This window comes from Artemia franciscana, chromosome 8 (genome assembly GCF_032884065.1).
Source record: "Artemia franciscana chromosome 8, ASM3288406v1, whole genome shotgun sequence".
Classification (NCBI taxonomy): Eukaryota; Metazoa; Arthropoda; class Branchiopoda; order Anostraca; family Artemiidae; genus Artemia; species Artemia franciscana.
Window position 1 is genome coordinate 43,830,119 of NC_088870.1, and position 22,060 is coordinate 43,852,178.

At 34.1% G+C, this 22,060-nt stretch overlaps 1 protein-coding gene across 1 annotated transcript in view; it reads left to right on the forward strand.

Annotated features, from left to right (window-relative positions):
• The window catches only part of LOC136030467 (serine/threonine-protein phosphatase 2A 65 kDa regulatory subunit A alpha isoform-like), a gene marked incomplete in the record, with an annotated part of 106,527 nt that overhangs the window by 36,963 nt on the left and 47,504 nt on the right, over positions 1–22,060 (forward strand). Inside the window, 1 exon segment of the mRNA XM_065709475.1 lies at positions 3,145–3,308. Within this exon segment, the coding sequence (XP_065565547.1) occupies positions 3,145–3,308 (164 nt within the window).

Genomic DNA, 22,060 nt, shown 5'->3' on the forward strand with positions numbered 1-22,060 from the left:
AGTATGTGGTGGTACTTGGCATTTTTTCTAGATCATTTTTCTGTGAGGAACTGAGATCAGATACTTTTTGCCACCCTAATTTTGCTAATTATTCTTATTATTATACTGAAAAAATGCCTAATGTCGCCAAACTTTAGATGGCGCTGATAATTTTTTTTTGCCGACAATAGTGCCAGTTTCCTCTCTTATAAGTTATTAAAAAATCCCTCGCTCTTTGCGCTAAAGTTTGACTTTTTGCCACAATTCTACTTTTTAAAACAATTAAAAGCTTTAGCGTAAAGAGCGAGGGATTGCGGAGGGGACAACCCATTTCATATACGGAGTAATTTCTGTTCGTTTTAAGTTTTAATGTCGCTCCTTACTTTCAGCTAAAAAAATTAGTTTTTTTTTTAATTTCTGAACGTTTTTGAATTAATGTATGTTTGGTTTTGGCTCTCCGCACATAAATTATTAAAATGAAATTTGTATATTAATTCTTTTTTTGGCTAAATGGCTTTCTGTTAGTTTTGATTAGACGATTTTGAGAAATAAGGGGTGGAGAAGGAGGCCTAGTTGCCCTCCAATTTTTCGGTTACTTAAAAAGGCAACTAGAACTTTTAATTTTTAACGAACGTTTTTATTAGTAAAAAATATACGTAACTTAAGAATTAACTTACATAACAAACTTTCATAACCTTATATTTTTATTATGTATACGAGGGGGTTTGTACCCTAGTTAATACCTCACTCTTTACACTAAATCGTAAGTTTTGTCCCAATTCTTTAAGAATGACCCCTGAATCAGAAAGGCCGTAGAATAAATAGTTGAAATTACTAAAAATACATTAGCATAAAGAGCAAGGTATTTATCTCCTCCTAAATACCTCGCTCTTTATGCTAAAGTATTTTTAGAACCCCTCATATGCGTAATAATCTCTGTTCGTTTTAAGTTTCAATGCTACTTCTTCCTTTCATTTGAAAAAAACGTTTTCATGTTTATTTTTCATTGTTTTCTTATAGTAATGCTAGAGAATCCTGCGCCCTTGTCATTGAATTTTTCTTCCCCCATGACAGATTCCTCCAAGGAAAGATCACACTTCCCAATAACCATTACTATATGTAAACACTGGTCAAAGTTTGTAACTTGCAGCCCCTCTCCCAGGGATTGTGGGGGAGTAAGTCATCCCCAAAGACATAATTATTATGGTTTTCGACTATGCTGAACAAAATGGCTATCTCAAAATTTTGATCCGTTGACTTTGGGAAAAAATGAGCGTGGGAGGGGGCCTAGATGCCCTCCAATTTTTTTGGTCACTTAAAAAGGGCACTAGAACTTTTCATTTCCGTTAGAATGAGCCCTCTTGCAACATTCTAGGATCAATTGGTCGATACGATGACCCCTGGGAAAAAAAAAAAAAAAAAAAAAAAAAAAAAAAAAAACAAATAAACACGCACCCGTGATTTGTCTTCTGGCAAAAAATACAAAATTCCACATTTTTGTAGATAGGAGCTTGAAACTTCTACAGTAGGGTTCTCTGATACGCTGAATCTGATGGTGTCATTTTTCGTTAAGATCCTACGACTTTTAGGGGGTGTTTCCCCCTATTTTCCTAAATAAGGCAAATTTTCTCAGGCTCGTAACTTTTGAGGGGTAGGACTAAACTTGATGAAACTTATATATTTAAAATCAGCATTAAAATGCGATTCTTTTGATGTAACTATTGATATCAAAATTCAATTTTTAGAGTTTTGGTTACTATTGAGCCGGGTCGCTCCTTACAGTTCGTTACCACGAACTGTTTGATACCCGTACTCGTTGACTAAGTCTTTTTAAAATGCGTAAGTTCACAATTTTTTTAATGTTGTTTACCAGTTTTCTATGAATTAAAATGATTTTAAATTAAAGATTTATTTTATCGCTATCAGTTTATTTCTATCTATTTTTATTGTATTGGCACTGTTGTATTACATCTAGACTTGTAAAAGGTGCCGTATCTCAAATAGCTTAGGACCTTATCAAGTCTTTATTCGGTTCTGGGCAACAACCTAAAAATAGTCGTATGGTATCATGAAAAGTAACCTTATTTTATGGGGTTATTAGCGAGGTCTTTGGAATAGGTTTTTAATGACACTTTGGTTCTTCCCTTAGGATATTAATGTTCTTAATTGTCTTTTGATGGTAATATAATTTTGATAACCGTGTTTTTTGATTCGTGAAGTATTATGTCCTCCTTTTTTTCAAGTTTCGAGAGTGATTAGTTTTAACCAGTTTTATATTAGGTCACATCTCACTAAAAGAAACATTCTTGAAACCGGAAGAGTAGTTCAAAATTGTAATATGACCGTGTTTATTATCGCTTCTTTTCCTCTCGTTGGGGGCTTTTTTGTTGTAATTGTAGAAGGGGCAAGAGAAATTGATGATTTTCAATATAAAAATTATTATTTGTTTTCCTTGTATTTAATTTTGTAGGTTGTTCTGAGTTTGTACAAAATTTTTTAATTATGGTGTAGAAAAATTCTCTATTTTACATGTACGGAAAAGGGGAATATATTTAAAAATCATGGTGGGTAATTTGCAGGCAAACTGTCCTCGTTTTGCCTTTTTATTAGAGTTTTCTAGCTGTCAATATCAGAGTTTCCCCCCGTATTATACTTTAGGGGCGCAATTTATACTTTAATACTTTACTTTAATACTTTTATTTTTTTATACTTTAATTTTTTATTATACTTTTATTATTATACTTTAATTTTAATTCATTCTTTAATACTTATACTTTAATTTATATTTATACTTTAGGGGCGCAGTTTTTAAAGAGACTTTGAAACAATGCTATTTTTAGTGTTTTCCTTGGCAAATGCATTCCCCTGAATTGAAATCTAGCTTTGCCGATGCTTAACTTCAAATCAATGTTACCATTAGATAATTAAAATGTTTGAGTAATTATAAAAGAAACTAATCAAGTGTGGAGGGAAATGATGTTAGAGATATACTTTGAATCGGGAAAGGCGAAAAAAGACGCGTATTGACTTCACGAACTAAAATGTGGGATGATAGGATTTAGATAATTTTGATCTTACTCATGATTAAAACAAAATACACTTACCACGTTTTTGATTATGAACTGCGACAGTGCAGCACTTTGACGCTTTATTTATGTGTTTTAGGTGAAAGAATTTTGTCAGAATTTAGAGCCATCTGTTCAAGAAACAGTAATAATGAATCAAATCCTTCCTTGCATCAAAGAATTGGTGTCTGATGCCAATCAACATGTTAAGTCTGCTTTGGCTTCAGTTATTATGGGCCTTAGTCCCATTCTTGGAAAAAACAAGTAAGTTAATCTTTTCTCCTGAATTTTGTGTATCTCACAGAGTGTCTCAAAGGTGCCGGTACTTGAGTGACACTGTACATACTTCGTTTTTGTATATTGATTCCAAGAAACATGAAAATTATGTTTCATACATTGAAAAGGGAATGTCCAGCAATTTTCCAGGTGTCATTAGTTGTTTTAAACCTACTTTAGCAGAGGATAAGTTTAGTTTTTATTAAAAGCCTACTGTGCCGCTGCAACATCAACCCACAACATAGACTCAACTAATGTTGTTAGTGAGGGTCTGTGCATCTCATTCGGATGCCATGACAGTCCTTGTAGAATTATGTACGACTTGACCCCACATCTCATGGCTGGTTACGCCCGAGGGATAGGTCTTGGACCAGATGGAAGGACTGCCTTCAGAAGTTCCTGAACATGGCCAACATGGCTGCTTTCGAGGCCCCCTCATAGCAGCAGATAGGTCTACTCGGAGGAGCTAAGTTGTTATACTCTCTATTCCACATACCATGCGGTAGGAGACTTTAGTCAGTCAAGTAAGTAAATGTTGTTGTTAAGGGTTTGGCCAATGTCGACTGGGGTAAGCGATGTCTATATTTAAGCGTGTTAATAAGCTACTGGTTATGAGAAGGATTATTTAGATTCTAGTTTGTTTAAATTGGTACCTTTTTTTCCTATATGTTCATTGTGCAGTGAGATTCAACTGCAGGGAAAGGTGATTCTGCACCAGGCTAGGCGATGGAACGAGTTGTTAGTGGTAGCAGTTTGACATTAAAACTTCAACAAATGCTAAAAATGGACTTGGTTGAATTGACTTGTGGAAGATTTGTTTTGAAGTTACTATGCTGCACGCAAAAGTCTAATAGATATTATCTTTCAATAGTGGTGTAAAATTACCGTAAAATAAAAACTCAGGTAAATAAAATAGGTAAATAAGGTAAAACTGATAAAATAGGATAAAATATGGTTCTCTATAGGAAATATAGGGTAAAGTCATTTGTGTCCCGGTGTCCCGGTCTGTAATTTCTCTTTGAGTGTCCCGGTTGTCATTTATATTCCCTGTGTCCCGGTCGTCATTTGTGTCCCGGTGTCCCGGTCTGTAGTGTCATCTTATAATGACGTCATATACAAAGCCTTATATACTTATAATGACGTCAAATGCAAACCTACAAACAAACAAACTTGCATATATACAACTTATTTTTATATATATACTAGCTGTTGGGGTGGCGCTTCGCGCCACCCCAACACCTAGTTGGTGGGGGCGCTTCGCGCCCCCCCCAAGCCCCCCCGCGCGCGTAAGTCGTTACGCGCCATAATAGTTACGCGCCATTGTAGTTGTGTCCCTATGTCCCACCTGTGAATATAGATAGATATATATATATGGTTTTAACTACGTAAAACTTGCGAATATACAACATTCTTTGCTGTCCCATTGTCTTTGCATATAAATAGATCCCCGTTGTAGTTGTGTCCCTGTGTCCCGGTCGTCATTTATATTCCCTGTGTCCCGGTCGTCATTTGTATCCCGGTGTACCGGTCTGTATATACATTCGTTTTTTAGTTTTGTTTTTCTCCTTTATTTTTTTCCTTTTTTTTTCTTTTTTAGTTTCTTTAGATTTTTAGATTTTTTAGTTTTTTTATTAGTTTTTAGTTTTTTTTTCTTTTTAGTTTTTTTGTAGTTTTTACCTTCTTTTTAGTTTTGTTAATTTTTTTTTTTTACTTATGTCCTGGTCGTCATTTATACTCCCTGTGTCCCGGTGCTTTGTTGATTGCTAATCGAACATTCCTTTTGTCCTGGTCGCTTTCTCTTTGAGTGTCGTCATTTATTAGTTTTTTCCTTTTTTTCTTTTTAGTTTTTTATTGGTTTTTACCTTTATTTTAGCTTATTTTTCAGTTTTTTCCTTTTTTTTAGTTTTTTTTATTTTTTATTTTTTTTAGTTTTTTACTTTTTTTAGTTTTTTTAGTTTTTTTAGTTTTTTAGCTTTTTTACTTTTTTTTATTAGTTTTTAGTTTTTTTTTGTAGTTTTTGCCTTTTTTTAGTTTTTTCAGTTTTTTTTTTAGTTTTTTATTGGTTTTTACCTTTATAGTTTTTTTAGTTTTTTAGCTTTTTTTTTTATTAGTTTTTAGTTTTTTTTGTAGTTTTTGCCTTTTTTTAGTTTTTTCAGTTTTGACGTCACCTGATCCAGTTTTTTCAGGTGACGTCACCTGATCCACACATCCACAGACAGACAACTTATTTTTATATATATAGATAGATATAGATACAGTTTCTTCTTTAGTTTTTTTTTAGTTTTTTCTTTTTTTTTAGTTTCTTCTTTTTATTGATTTGTTTTCTTCAATTTGTCAATGTTCATTCTAACATTGACACTTGGAAAAATCTTTACGTGCCAAGCATGCTAAAGCTCCAACAGTTTATATTAAACCTCAAAATTTGGGGTATCTGTTTTAAGGTTTTCGAATTACTTTAATCTATTGTCAAAATATATTGAAATATTTGTGCAATTCCCAGTTTTTTTAGTTGTTTCTTTTGTTTTAGTTTTTTAGCTTTTTTTTAGTTTTTTTTTCTTTTTAGTTTTTTATCTTTTTTATTTGTTTACGTTTTTTCTTTTTAGGTTTTTTTTTAATTTTTATTTTTTTTTCTTTTTAGTTTTTTTTACCATTTTTCTTTTTTCGAATTACTTTAATCTATGTCAAAATATTTTGAAATATTTATGCAATTTCCAGTTTTTACATTCTAGGTTGTTTTCTTTTATATATATAGAAGATATAATCTGGCGTAACTGACAAAGTGTAACAGACATAACAGACAGACAACTTATTTTGTTGCGAGAGCAACACTTTGGTGTTGTCGTGTTTTTTTTTTTTTTTTTTTTTTTTTTGTTCCTAGCACCCCGATTTCAGCTTATTCCTAGAAAGTGACAAGGGTCTAACCTCTGCGGTTTTTACGGAAAGTGTGGACCTTAGGCCGGATTGATGAATATGACTTTACATTTTGGAAAGCTTCGTAGAACTCTTGCCTGGGGCCAAAAAGGATGGTTTTTGCTTGTCCTTGAGCCAGAGCCTATAGTGTGTGAAGTGAAGAGGAGTTGTATAGCCTATGTCAGAGAAGACTATCTGAAGTTATGCAGCCAAGCTTTCGTTTCATCAAACCATGTTTCTGCTTTCGAGTGGAAAGCTCCGTTCTAGCAGGCAAGCAGGCAGGCACCAGTTTCAAATTGAAGATGGACTAAAATCTATAAGTGTTAAATATATGTGACAGTTACCCTGCCCCACAGCCAATATATCTTCTTTGAGTGATAAATAGAAAAATTTAGAGAAGCAAAAAAGCGGCATTCTCCCACGGGTCCGAAAGTGCTGCCATCTATTGTTTTCTACCCATTTCTGTTCGTGATTTCAGCTGAGTTTATCCTTCGGTTTTTCGCACTTGGGATTGCGGTAGAGAAATGGTATCAGATGTGCCTCTTAAACTTTAAAAGTTCTCTCATTGCTAAAGAAATGAGAGTTTATCCTTTGCTCCTTTCTAAGTGATGACGTTAGAAAGTTGGCCTACGGCAAAAAAAGTCAACTTTTGAACTAAGACAGATAGATTTTTTTTTCGACGGCAGTCGATAGCTTTTGATGAGCTGATCAAAGTATATGTCATCCATTTTTTTGTACAAAAATTCCTTCATGAGATATACCAGTTTGAAAGTTTAAAGGGGTTGACAACTTCAGTAGTAAGGTACACACTGAAAAAAAATAGGCCGATACCAATTGTGAGACATATAGGGGAGTTGTAAGCAACAGTTGGCTGTTAGCTCATAATCATCCTCGGCAATGAGGGGTTCGCAACTCTCACTAGTTGGTGTACCTATTTTTTGTTTCCGTTGTATTTGATGGTAAGACCAATTTGGTTCCAGTGGTAAGACATGTAGGGGACTTGTAAGTAATAATCGGCTGTGAGGCTACAATCATCTTTAGCAATGAGGAGTTTGCAACTTTTGCGGGTTGGTGTACCTAGTATGTATTTTAGCATCCTTACAGATTAACAACTTCAGCGTTTAGTCGCAGCGAGGAAACAAAACCAAAGTGTTGCTCTCGCAACACTTTACTCGGCGAAGCCGAGCAAAGGTTGCCGCAACACCTCACGTTGCCCATGCAACGTAGATCTAGTTTATATATATATATATATATATATATATATATATATATATATATATATATATATATATATATATATATATATATATATATATATATATATATATATATATATATATATATATATATATATATATATATATATATATATATATATATATATATATATATATATATATGCCCCACCTAGTTGGTGGGGGTGCGAACTTCATGACGACATACAGCTCAATCCTTATAATGACGTCAGACGACAAACACTAATATAGACCAGCACTTGAATGAGGCCTTAAACCTACTCATCCATACAATCACATAGGTCAAACAGCATAGCCATACACAATCAACCATAAAGAATAATCCATGGACAGGCAGTCATGTCGTCAATAAGTATAAGTCGTCATCTACCAAACAATAGAAACAATAAAGACAAATAATTCAGAGGCAACAACCCAACACAAGGGCTCATCAATAGAATATACTTGCCTATAGGGTTTCGCCACATTAAATTCTCTACCCAGCCAAGTGTTGTGGCTACCACAGAATATCCATGGCATCCCCGTGTCAGGTATCACCCCCAAAATACATGCCTATGAAAAAAAAACAAACAGCAAATGTAAAACAACCAAGTAACACCAAAATAAGCTTATCCTGTTAATATATCCCTCTTTTTAGCAACAATAGGTAAACTAAATATGATAAATTTTACCAAATCACAAATATTAACACATTGCAAAAAAACTTGAATGAACTAAACAATTATAGAATTCATCTTTACCATGTGGCTATTTTAAAAAAAAATCCGCTCTATTAGAAACACAATTCAAAATAAATGGCGCTGCATCATCATTTCTCGAACCTCCGAAATTAGTTGAAAATTTCTTTAAGTATTTCCAGATAATTCTTTTGATATTTATTTAGAAGTTCGTTATAATGAAAACTAAGTTTTTTAATTTGCCAAGTTAATTTATTTGCAGAAAAACCTCTTGATATCAATTTTTGGCTTAAGATTTTACATCTATTTTTAAAATCAGTATAATTACTACAAATCCTTGCATAACGAAGTAACTGTGAGAAAAACGCCGAATATGTGATATTTGAGTGTATATTACTTTCAGGGAATGGGAAACTAATCACTTCAAAATCAAAATCATCCGTTTTATTATACATTTTAAAACTTAATTTATTATTATCTCAAATATTAATATTTAAATCTAAGAAATGATCTTCATGACCAGCGCCTTGACTAGGTTCAAGAGTAAGCTCTGATGGATATATATTTTTAGAAATATCAATGAAATCCTTACAATTTGAGACCAAAATATCATCTAAATATCTTTTATTATTTGACAAAACATGTTTTAAATTATTTGGATTATTCTTATCCATCATATATTTATATTCTAGTTGACTTAAAAACAAGTCAGCTATAAATGGGCTGGTATTTCCCCCCATGGGAATTCCCACAATTTGCTTGTAAAAATCACCACCAAATCTTATATAAGTATTGTATAAAACAAATTCTAATAACTCAAAAATCATATCCAAGCTGTAACATCTCAAGTTAACTGTAGTATTAAAGCAATTTGTCCATAGAACTTTTTTATTATAAGTGTCTATTTTTAAGAATTTTTAATTATTAGAATGCTGAAGTATAGCTGCAGCATTTCTCCACAATGTAAACTCAACTAATGTTGTTGTTAATTCCAATTGGGTCAAACCGGGAACCTTTCGGTTATTCGTCAGTTCACTCAAGCGGGAAATACTAAGGTGGTCTGTTCAGAGAAGAAATATTTATTGTTCAGAGGCTCTTTTTTAAAGGAAAGTGGATGCTAAAAGGGATAAACTTGTTAGCTTAAGCAAATGGCATCCACTTGAACTTCGAAAACCATCAAAAGAGATCTTTCTATTCAATTTAAGCACAAAGGGATGGCTTTTAACCTTACTTTTAGAACAAAGTTGCTCCCTTTCTTGAGTTAGATTATGGGACTCCCAGAACTTCATTAGAATTCTAAACATTTGTATTTCAATGAGTGATGACGAACATAGCCTCCGAATATTTTCTTTTGCTGTTTTTTTTTTTCAAAGCAAATCCTTAAAAAGTACTATATTCTGTAAACCGTATGATACTAATAAAGAAATTTGGTATACCAGTCCTGGTTGAACTTCCCCTAAGTAATGATGCTAGGATTGTTTTAAAATATTTTATTTTTATGATCGACCCTTAGGGTCGATCATATAACAATATTTATAGTTGCATATCATAAAATAAAAAAAAGAGATCCAGCAGAATACGGTTGCAATTAAAGTTCATTCATAACAGTTTTCTTTTCTTGTTTGTTGCTTGGATTTCAAAATCTATAGTTGCTTGATTTAATACGCAGATGCTGAGATAAAAAAGCTATTTGTGCGCCAGTACGCACTGTAAGATGTCTTTTATAGTCTTGTTTTGCATTTACCTGCAGTAGCGAACGTTTTATATGTGGAACGTTTGTAGCATGAAATGTGTAACGTGCTGCACGCTGCATTCCATTACATATGAAATATTTGTGTGTGGAACATGGGGCATTTTACATTTGAGTGTGGAAAAAAGCAATTAATGTTGCAACAGAAAGATAGACGCAGATATAATATAAATGTAATGCCAGATGGTTGGGGTATATAATGTATAAATAACATTACAATAGGGACAAATCGTGTTATTTGACAGTGAAACAAAAAAGAGCCTCTGAATATTTTCTATACAGTGGACGTTATCAGCAGATAAGGTTATGACGGTTAAACTGGTGGTTTATCTGCTGATGACGGCCACTGTATATTTGACCAAAATATCCAGAGATTGTTTTTTTTTGTATTTTCACTGTCAAATAAAAGGACTTGTTCCTATTGATCTGTTATTTGTACTTGGTCTTCAAAAATGTGTATTGGATATACAACACTGCTCAAGGCTATGAGTAGTATGCATTTCTAAAAATTTTTTAGTAAATTTGTATTTACTTGAAATTTCTTGAGACAATTTTGTATGTTTTTTATTGCTGCTGGGTTTTAAAGATGAAGCGTAGTTTTTCTGCTGAAAAACAACTGAAAAATATCAATATCCACTGTTGCATCTCATAAAGTAAAGGGAAAAGATACCGCTGAATATGGATGCCCGGAAAGTCCTTTCATTACAGTTTTCTATTCTCTTGTTTTGCTTGAATTTCGAAATCTATCATTGCTTGCTGTAATTTGCAGACGTTGAGGGGAAGAAGTTATTTCTAAGCCAGTATGACTTCTGTGACTTGACTAATATATTAGTATTAAGTCAAAAGACGACTTTCTACGTTCAAAATAAGAATGAGCTGATATGCATGTTAAAAGTTTAGATGAATTTCTTTTCAAATAAATAACCCTTGTTGGGATCTACAACTTTCGACTGTGAGACCAAGTTTATTTAAAAGTTTTGTCCAAACCTATTTTTTTTTACTTTTCCACATGATTTTAAGAATTAGAAGTAAATAATTTATTGAATATTAACATCAAAAGTTGCCAGTTCTATTAATTTGTGATTTGGTTGACGAAAGGGAGAGAGAAAAAAAAAACAACTTTTAGATTGTAGTATCTGCGTTAAATAACTTATTTATTCAATAAAACATAAAATCATGAAGAAATTATTTAAACTCTTTGGGGACGAGTAAGTCGTCCCCAAAGACATAGTTATAAGTTTTTTGACTACGCTAAATAAAATGCCAATCTCAGAATTTTGATCCGTTGACTGGGAAAATAATTAGCGTGGGAGGGGGCCTTGGGGGCCTCCTATTTTTTTTGTCACTTAAAAAGGGTACTTCCAATTCCGCTAGAATGAGCCTTCTCGCAACATTCTAGGACCGCTGGGTCGATACGATCATCCCTTGGAAAAAACAAACAAATAAACACGCATCCATGATCTGCCTTCTGGCAAAAAATACAAAATTCCACATTTTTGTAGATTGGAGCTTGAAACTTCTACAATAGCGTTCTCTGATACGCTGAATCTGATGATGTGATTTTCGTTAAGATTCTATGACTTTTATTGGGTGTTCTCCGTATTTTCTAAAATAAGGCAAATTTTCTCAGGCTCGTAACTTTTCGGAACAAGCAGAAAGACTTTCGCCCTGGTGGGCATTAAATTAATTGCCGGCGAATGTCCGAAATTCCTTTTTCTCTGCTTTAATTCAATTAGCTTTGCGAATCAGCTTCTTCAGTCTTATGCAAGCTTTGATGGTAAAAGTTAGTTAGGTTAGATTTTGTTAGTTTAGTCTACGTTAGGTTAAATTAGGCTAGGTGAAATTTGGTTCTAAATATCAGAAATGGATAAAAAAACCTAAGCTAATCTAAACCAACCTAACCTCGCCAAACCTAATCTATTCTAACCTAACCTGTCATCATCAAACCTTGCATTAAATTGACAAAGTTGACTGGCAACGCTGAAGAAATCCAAGGAGAAAAAAAAAAAGCTATTTCGGATATTCACCGGTGAATGTCGACATTCCAATTTGCGGCCATTCACGGTGATATAGATGCATACCATTTTTTTTTCCTTTTTTTGTTAATCGAAGTTCCCATAAGACCATTATTTTTCTCAAAACTTCAGCTTCTAATCGGTTTTTACTTCTGGAACATATTTTTGTCATTTTTACTGTAATTTATTTGGTCACACAAGAATGTTACATTAGATCTTTTGATCATTTATAAGAGTCTCTGTCATCCAAAGATACTATAGTGCTGTGGGAATTTTTTTGCCTTCTTGCCGAACTTCAAAGGCAATCTCAAACTAAAAGAGGACTAATCAAAGTTGATTTCCCAGGAAAGGCATTCTAGGTGGTTTATTGTCATTTGTCAGAAAAAGAATGTTGATTAAATGTCACTGAAGTTATTAATTTATATTATGCACTTATTTTTATACAGCTTATATTTTTTTTCTGTTGCAAGCCTTCTAAATCGCACGCACCTTTCGCTTTTTTTTCTTTTTTTTAGTAGTAGTAGAGCAATTTTGTTGAAAACAATCATTTTTTATATAATAGCACAACAAAAGCGGAGCTTGCGAAGATGTGCTAACATAAAAAAAAGAAAAAGAGAATGAGTATGGAGCATGAGACCATTTACCGAAACCAACATGAAAAATAAACAACGATGCACAACATTACAAAACTCTAAAACCTCAAAACAATACAGATAAAAAATACAGAAAAGCAACCCACCGAAAATATATTTAATCTGTTCGAAACCATACCACCGAGCAAGTGTGGTTCAATCCCGCTTTCTAGGGCTATAATGAAAGAAAGGTTGAGATGGCTAGGCCACGTTCTGCGGATGAAGGATGGCAGATTGCCAAAGATTGTTCTTTTTGGCCAACCGTCTGGGGCTACACGGAAAGTAGGTCGTCCTTGTCTGGGTTGGGAGGATGTGATAAATAAAGATTTAAAGGAAATGTGAACTTTCTGGGAGGGTGTGAAGAGGGAGGCCTTGAATAGATTAGGTTGGAGGAGGAGCGTGCGTAGCTGTGTTGGCCTCAGGTGGCTTGGTGCTGCAGTGAGTTATTATTATTAGTAGTAGTAGTAACTCAACACGTAAGTCAGATTTAAACTTGTTGAAATTACCATTATCCTTAATATGTATATTAAGTTTGTTCCAAAGCTTGGAAGCTCTATAAACTAGAGAAAAAGAAGATCTACTATTATATGTATATATATTGTTAGTAATTCGTGTTGATAAAACTGTACATTGCCAAGGTGTCTTTTTGAATGAAGTTAATTAGATATTTCGGCAAAATATTCAACAGCCATCATCACTCATTTAGAGATGATAAATTCTTTGATGACTAATTTATTCGAAGAAGCGGAAGTTCTATTTTTATTAATACGGATGGATTTTTATTAACATCTATTTTTATTTTTTCATGATGGTAGATCATATCTTGCCAAACAGAGGGGTCTAACGCTAGGATCTTGTAAAACCGTAAAACATTGTAGAACCTTGGTAAGGTCTTATATTAATTGACTTTATTTATGATGATACTCAAAGGATAAATGGTCGTGTAGTGGCGCAGTAAAATTGATCTCTGCTTTGTTATATTGTATTCGAAGCTGGATCAACCCGGTCCAAAGCCCTGAATTTTATTTTGGCGATTTAATCACGCAAAAGCGTCTCCATAACAAACCAAACCACAACAAGAAGAAAAAGAACAAAGGTACTGTAGGCTTGATCTCTGCTTGGTAATAGGGAACCCAAAATTTGGTTTTAGATGCATCCATCCGCTGCACTACCCGGAAGTTGATGCCGGTGTGGAAATTATGCGATAGCGTCTCCATAATAACCTCAAAAAGAACAAGAAGACAAATGACAAAGAACCCTGGGACGAGACTGTGGGATTGATCTCCGCTTGTTAATACGGAACCTTACGTTCTATTTCCATAGTGCGGAGCCGGCATTGTATGGAGATGATGTATTAACATCTCCAAATAATCAAATAAGAAGACATAGAAAAAAAGGACAAAGTCCACGTTGTGAAACCTATAACAACCGCTGGAATGAGAACTATTGCACTGACTTATAACCATTAAACAAGAATGCACACAAATATCAAATGAACGTTTCATATGACTGTTGCAGTCCCATTTAATTGCGATGTCGGTACTGCCTGTTTCAGACCCCTGTCAGGTTGCGACACACGTTGAACAAATAGTTAAAAGATCTTTGTGAGTTATATACTGAAAATGAAGCGTATATATATAATTGAACAATGCTCTTATAATTTTATAATGTCTGTTTGCTGTTTTTGAGACACTGTTTCGACAATAGTGATTCCAGTAGTGTAGATTTCATTTCAATGCGATACCATTTCTGAGGGGTTTCAAGCTATCTTTGGAAATTCTCATGCACTTTTTTTTAGATTAGCTGAGGTAACAGTTATCGTTGTGGAATCAGTTTCAAGAGGTGACCCCACAGGTTTTTTTAGTGCATTTTCAAATTTTATGTTTCTATGGACAGGGGTACGTTCTTTACTTGGCCGGTAGAGCAACTATGATGTAAGTTGACGAATGACAATATAGCCGATAACGCTCATAAGTCGTTGAAATATGTTTATTTATCTTTTTGATTCGAATCGGTTTTCCAAGCAAATATCAATGAGAAAAAGTGGTTTGCCAGATCTTTGTGATTTTTCATTTTGCTATAAATTTATTTTGAGGTTCGTACCGCGTTCAATAGAGCACAATAATTACGCTTATTCAACAATTTATTGCAATTACTGCAACAAATTCTGTTGAACATGGGTTTGACTTATCTTTCGACACAGAATTTAAATTCAAACTAGTCTCATGATGACACTGAAAGGATTGGTCAAAAATTTTGCTCAAATGAATAATTGATATCTGAAAATTCAGAGTTGCAGGTGACCTTAAACATTTCCTTCTAATTGTTCCTCCTTCTAATTCCTTTTGTCTTATCGGGCTGGCCCAAAAAATTATACTATTGATCGTATTATGGTGGTGTTATAATCTTGCCTTATTATGACCTAAATATGTTCGGAGGCCAAACTGGCTACGATGTATGGAGAAAAATGGCCATAAAAACACTCATTCACTAGCTGAAAATTCTCCACGTTGTTGCTTTGTCGTTTTGTTTCTCTTTTTTTCTTCTTCGCTTTTTTATTCATTGCTATGACTTTGTAGAGCAGTCACTATACCAGAAGATAAAGAAATTGAGTCCCACCATGAGATGAAAATATATCTTTAAATTAGAGCATAAAAGGGCAAAGTCTCCTTTTCTACAATGTTGTCATCTTCAAGACTAATTCTTGAGAGGGCTAGAATTATTACTTCGTCCTATTATAAAATTTATCCTGTGGTAGCGCGGTAGATTTTTGCTTGGCAATACGTGACCTGGGGTTTGGTCCCAGCTTCAATTATGGGGGTGACAGACTTGGTATTTGTTCCTAAAGAAAACGGCAACTGAAACGATAACAGTTCTCTATGTCTTATGCACTATCAATGGTCCTGGTTAATTTTTACCCTTTTTTTCATTTTATTATAAAATTTGAAATCAATTTCTGTCTTCTTATGCACTGTAAGTTTAACGTTTACATCTGCTTGTGCTCAATGGTGGCTCTTGCCTTGCGTAGGGCGGGCAGGTGCCACCCGAAGTTTTAATGGCGACTACTATATATAAGCTATAGATTTCAAAAAAGCGTTTCAACCAATTCTAGTTGCAAATAGTTTCTTATCTGACATTAAATTCCTATTATTTTATATTTTTATGGATATAACGTACAAAAATTGGGACCTACACCTTGTGGTAAACCTGAGCCTCCCCCCAGATTATGAGGCCTAAAACTGGTACTGGTACTGCTATTAGAAATGTTAACTTTCTTGTTTTGGCAATTAAGATCTTTGCTGTATTCAGGGGAAAACCACTGACCACTGGATAAGGTTTCTATATTTCGAAGGAAGAAGTTTTTTTTCTAGAAAAAGAGGTTTCCTAGATATATATTCTCTAGATATGTTGCTATTAAAAGTCGAAATTATTATTCAGGTTTATCGCTTCGATTTTAGTTCGCCATATAGAACATTTTAGCATTTTGGCTATATTCACTAATTTTTACTTTAGAGCCCTTTTAGGATTTGTCGCTGCCTCCCTCCTCCTTTCAAGTGTTGTCTGAATATATCTATGTACGTATGTGGTGACTTAGTACAGTGAATATTTTACAACTTGATAATTGTTTGTGTATTTCTCATTCGTCTTTTTGTTTCTGCGGCCCTTATCTGTTTGTTTTTTCTTATAAAGTAGCATTTGTATTGACTATTCAGGCAGTCTTCCAAGCCTTTTGTGATGCCAAATCACCTATGTAAGGAAGATCTGGGCCTTTTCTATTCAAAAAAGAATTTGGATCAATGTGTCAAATTGTCCCTGAAAGAACGGGTTTGTTTTTTGCTAAACTCATCAGTCCTAGGTTTGTCAGTAGCTAATTTTTTTAGAAAGGATTATTTGGTTATTTATTAGTCATTCCTGTCGGAATCTTGCTGTTAATAGTTTTTATTGAAAATAAGTGTAGCAGAAAGAACTCTCATTTAAAAACCCAGGCTCTGGCTTTCATTGCTTTCTAATTGGCAGTGATTTTTGTATTGTGTCAAAGAAAATTCACAAAAAGAATTTTCATGTGTTGCTGGGTGTTGCCACCCAGGCATCTTCTCTGTCCAAATGCAAATTTTTTCAATCTTTTAAAAAGAGACATTTTGGTTTCAAACACCTGTTATTTCGCTATTTTTTTGTTCTACTCAATTACATTTGTATTGTGTCAAAAGAAAATTTAACAGTAAGGATTTTCGTTTAACTTGAAATCTGGATTGTCAACTCGGCATTTCTCTTCTAAAAAAGGACATTTTGTTTCAAAACCAGTACCCTATTGGTTTTACTTTATTCAACTACCTTGAATTTATTAGATATCATCAATTATGTCTTGTTCCTCAGAATCTGAATGTTTCACCGTAGTAATATTGTATGTCCATCCTTGCCTATAATTTCAGATGAGTAAAATCAAACGTGTGGACATTGTTGCCACTCAATTTTAGTATTTTAGTATATATATATATATATATATATATATATATATATATATATATATATATATATATATATATATATATATATATGCATTTAGTCAGCGTTGCCAATCAACTTTTGAAGTTTAATGCAAGGTTTGATGATGACAGGCTAGGGTAGATAGCCTTAAAATGCTGTCTAGATAATGTCTAGAATGCTGTTATGTTGAATACTTTCTACAAAGTGTACCAGTTCATATTTCATGAATCACAAGCTTTCAGTCGCCTCAATATCAGCTACAATAAGTATTTTTTATCTCATTATGAATCCAAAAAAGTCCATTAAAAAGTCCATTAGACCTGCCAAAATCCAAAAAGAAATTCGAAGAAATCTCCGAAAAAAATATTTTAGAATTTGACTAGAAATTTTGAAACATAAAGTTTTTTCGTCCTTATAAGTTACTGAATAGCCTACTGAATGTAAAACAGTATTCGTTAGTTTATTTTTACGGGTCATTAAGAGAAGGTTCCTTAGTAATATGCTATTTAGTTCTGTATATTAAGATTCCCTAGTAAAATAAGGCTATTTAGTTCTGTATATTAAGGTTCCTTAGTAAAATAAGGCTATTTAGTTCTGTATATGAAGATTCTCAACCATAAAACGTGAGGATTATAGCTGAGAACTCGGCCTGAAGAAAGGTTTTACACGCCCGGGCTAAAAAGAATGGATCTCTCTCAAGAGATATGGACGCTCCAGCAAATTAAATGCAAGTATTCAAAATTGAGGGGCAAGGGATGTAAAAGGAATATTTGTTTTTGGGAATAGGAAAGGGTTTAGAATGCCGACAAGGAACTTAAACTCAAACGGCACATCACTCAAAATTTCTGTCATGCGCTTTTAATGATCCGATACTTTTACAAAGAGGTGGGTTTTGTCTCAACGTTCAAAAGATTTTAGTTTTATTTATTGCTCAAATTTTTTTTTTGGGAGAGGGAAATGCAAAGCCGACTAAATTTGAAAATATCAAACCTGATAGACTAGCAAAAATGTTTTCTTTTTGTTTCGCTTAAAATAGTTAGGATTCTGGGCACATTCCTCCTGGCAGGCTCTTAGATTGATATTTATTTATTTGTTCAGCACATGACCTTCAATGTCAGTTGAAAAAAGAATGAATAAACCAGCAGACAAACAGATATAGAATTTGACCATCAGATAAGGAAATGAGTTGACTGAAAAAAAGCGCTAAAATATTCAGAAGTTCTTGGTCTAGAAAAAGAACAATTTTGGTAATTACCACCAAGCTTTAGGTGATAGGAGGGGGTAATTTCGAGTAATGGTTGACAGTACAATTTTCACTTTAGTTCATGTTTTTTAACTTCACATTTATATACATAGTTATACACACACACACACACATATATATATATATATATATATATATATATATATATATATATATATATATATATATATATATATATATTACCTGTACGTTTTACATGCCGAAAGTCCTTTGCTCAAGGTGGTGGTTCAGATCTTGCTACACGTTTGACTACAGGAGGATCAATCTGCAGTTGACCGCTTGATGATCAACAATCAGTTTCAAGGTTTTAAAGGCATTGCTTCGATATCGCTATTGCTTGTTGGATATCGCCTGTTAGAAAAAGTCATGTTTCGGAAGGAACCTACTGACCATATCTCAGATAGTAAGCTGAACGAAAAATGTGGTTCCACCCGTTTTCTATGCCATAATGAGACAAAAGTAAAACAGTTCAAAATAGGGATGAAACCTTTTAATTGACAGTGAACACGTAAAAATTTTTTTTTAACTTTACTTTAAAACTTTAGTTGATGTTTTTTAGTTTTACTGCTGATGATGAACACTGTATATGCGTTCGAAATATCCAGTTAAAAATTTGTATATCTGTTCACTGTCAATTAAAGGTTTCATCCCTATTTTGAACTGTTTTACTTTCGTCATGGAAAGGCAGTGTGGTATTCGAAGTTATCTTTAATGAGACAAAGCATGGGATGGCTAGGATACGTTCTGTGGATAAAGGGTCAGAGATTGCCAAAGATTGTCCTTGTTGGCCAACCATCTAGGACACTGGCTCCCAACCTTTTTTGCCATGCCCCACCTAAGCATTTCTAAACTACCCATGCCCCCCTCGTGAATCATGATATTAACTTTTGTCATTACAAATTTTACGAGAGTTCACCTGAAGGAAGGAAAAACGGTCATTAACTTGGTATTTTTTTGGAGGGGTCGTCCTTAAAGCACATTTTATGCTAATAAAAAATATTGTCTGTAAAAAAAACACCTTTTACACAATACCACTACTACTACCACTAAAAACTCACCGCAGCATCAGGCCGCCAGAGGCCAACACAGCTGCGCACGCTATTCCTCCATTCCAACCTATCCAAAGTCTTCCTATTTACACCCTTCCAGGAAGTTCCCACTTCCCTTAAATCTTTCCTTTCCGCATCCTCCCACCCAAACCAAGGACAACCTGCTTTCTGTTTAGCCCTAGGTGGTTGGCCGAAAAGGACAATCTTCGGCAATTGGTCATGCTTTATGCGCAGACCGTGCTCTAGCCATCCATACCCTTCTATCGTTATATCCATTGAAAGCGGGATTGAGCCACACTTCGCACAGCCTACTGTTTGAAATACGGTCAATCAGTCGGGTACCCAAAATAATCCGTTGGCAATTTCTATGGAAAACATCCACAAACCATATTTGACCGCTGTCATCACTATAGCTCCCAATATTCTAATCTTGATTCGCAGACTTATCTTTCTGTTCTTCAAAACTTTTTTCAAGTGTGAAAATACACCTTGGGCTTTGGTTATTTTACTTTTAACATCTTCTCTGCCCTCACCGACTATACTGATAATGCTAACAAAGAAAGTCAAGCTGTCCACTTGATCGATCTTGTCGTTACCCAACGCCACCTCTTCATCGTCGCTTATTACTAGCCTTAACGACTTAGTCTTCGTAACATTAATTTACAAACCCATTCTAGCACCCTGAACTAGCAAAAACCTCTAAAAGGTCATTTATTTTGCTCACACCTTCGTCTAGGATGCTTAAATCGTCAGCTTAATCTGAGTCCAGGAAAGTTTTACTTCCTCATTTGATCCCGTATTCTATCATTGTCTCTCCTTTGCTCCTCAAGACAAAGTCCATCAAAATGATCCATATGAATGGGGGTAGAACACAGCCCTGCTTGACTCCTGATTTGTAACGAAACCAGCTACTAGCCTCGTTTCCTGCGTTATCTTCAGCAATATCATTCTCATACATAGCACTAATCGCTTTAATGTATTTGTCTGGTATACCATATAAAGATTTCTTTAAAGTTCTTTTATCAGTTGATTCAAGCACTTGCTCATAACCTGTAAAATTGAGGACTAAAGGTATTTGATGACATTGGCACTTCTCAGTTATTAACCTAAGAGTTGGTCAAAACATCCTCGACCCTTCCTAAACCCGCACTATTCTTCTTTTACAACTTTGACTATAGCATTTCGAAGTCTAAAAAGTATCATCATGCCAAGTAATTTGCTACCTGCAGAAACCAGGCTAATGCCTCAATAATTACCACACTCACTCTTATTACCTTTCTTATACAGGGCTTTGAATAGAGTTTTTCTAAAATCGCTAGATACATCCTCTTTTTCAACTCATAATCTTAAGTAGCCTATTCATAACCTCATAGCCACTATATTTAAGAAACTCATTTACCATACTATCATCACCTGAGGCCTTGTTATTTTTTAAAACTTTTAGTACTGTCACTAATTTTTCCTCACAAAATAAATCTTCATTCAAATCCAAGGTGTCACAAACTCCGTCCTCTGTATCTTTTCATATAACTTTATCCTGGTTTAGCACAAACTCAAAATGTTCTTCTCATCTCTCTTTAACTCTTTCCTTATCACTAATTATGGCCCCTTCCTATCTTTAAATGGGACAAGTCCAGATTGACTACTCCCTCTTAATTTATTAACATAACAGTACAATTTTTTACTATTATGCCCCCTTGCCACACCTTCTTAGTTCATATTTTAATGCTTTCTCCACTGTCTTTGCATTTCTCAGGCTTTCATACGATCTATCACTCAGTTAATTCTTGTACAAGCCCCTTCTCCTCTCTGTCAAACATAAAGCTTTTTCTCTAATTTTCCTCGCTGCGTTCCTAATTTTCTTCCCTAAGACACCATCGGCAACTTAGCAAATTGTTTTCCTACTATTATTCCATCCATATTCTACATTGCCAAATTTTAAACTCTCCGGTTTAGTATTCAGCCTTACCTGAAAAATTTCTCTCAAATTTTCATTCTGGAGTCTACCAACGTCATAGCTTTCCGGAAAGTATTTGCCCTTCTGAAATTTCAGCGTTAAATTAACCCTAGACACTACTAAATGTAGACATTTACTTTTTCAATAACAGCACTCCATGTATACCCTAGGATCTTGTATTGATCCTGTCAGTCTTGGTTTACACTAACTTAATCAATAAGGTTAGCTGTCGTACCATGATACGTGTACCATTTTAATTTATTAGCCATTCATGACCAAATATTGTATTGGTTGTAACTACATTGTATACTGGTTATAAATACATTGTAACTACATTGGTTGTAACTACATTTTCCTAAACTACATTTATTTAGGCTAGGACACAATAAGAGGTTAAATTATATAGACAAAGAAATGAGACAAGAAATATTAAAAGCGCCTAACAAGAAGCTCAATGAAATGTAGATTAAGGTCCACATTGCCACAGTATGGGTAGAACTAGGGTTCCCCCATCATAGGAGGTCAGTATCGCAACTATTGTACTGTTATAACTGTTGGATTAATAAAATCATTGAACCAATGATGATTTTTATGGTGAATTTAGGTAAGGGGTAACCAAGGCTAACCACGGTTTCAGCTTCTGCTGCAATCTGTTGAAGAACACCTCTAACCCATTGTAACCGCAAATTTGAAAACGTATTTGAAAATAAAAATATCAAGTGAGACAGAATCGCCACTTGAAGCT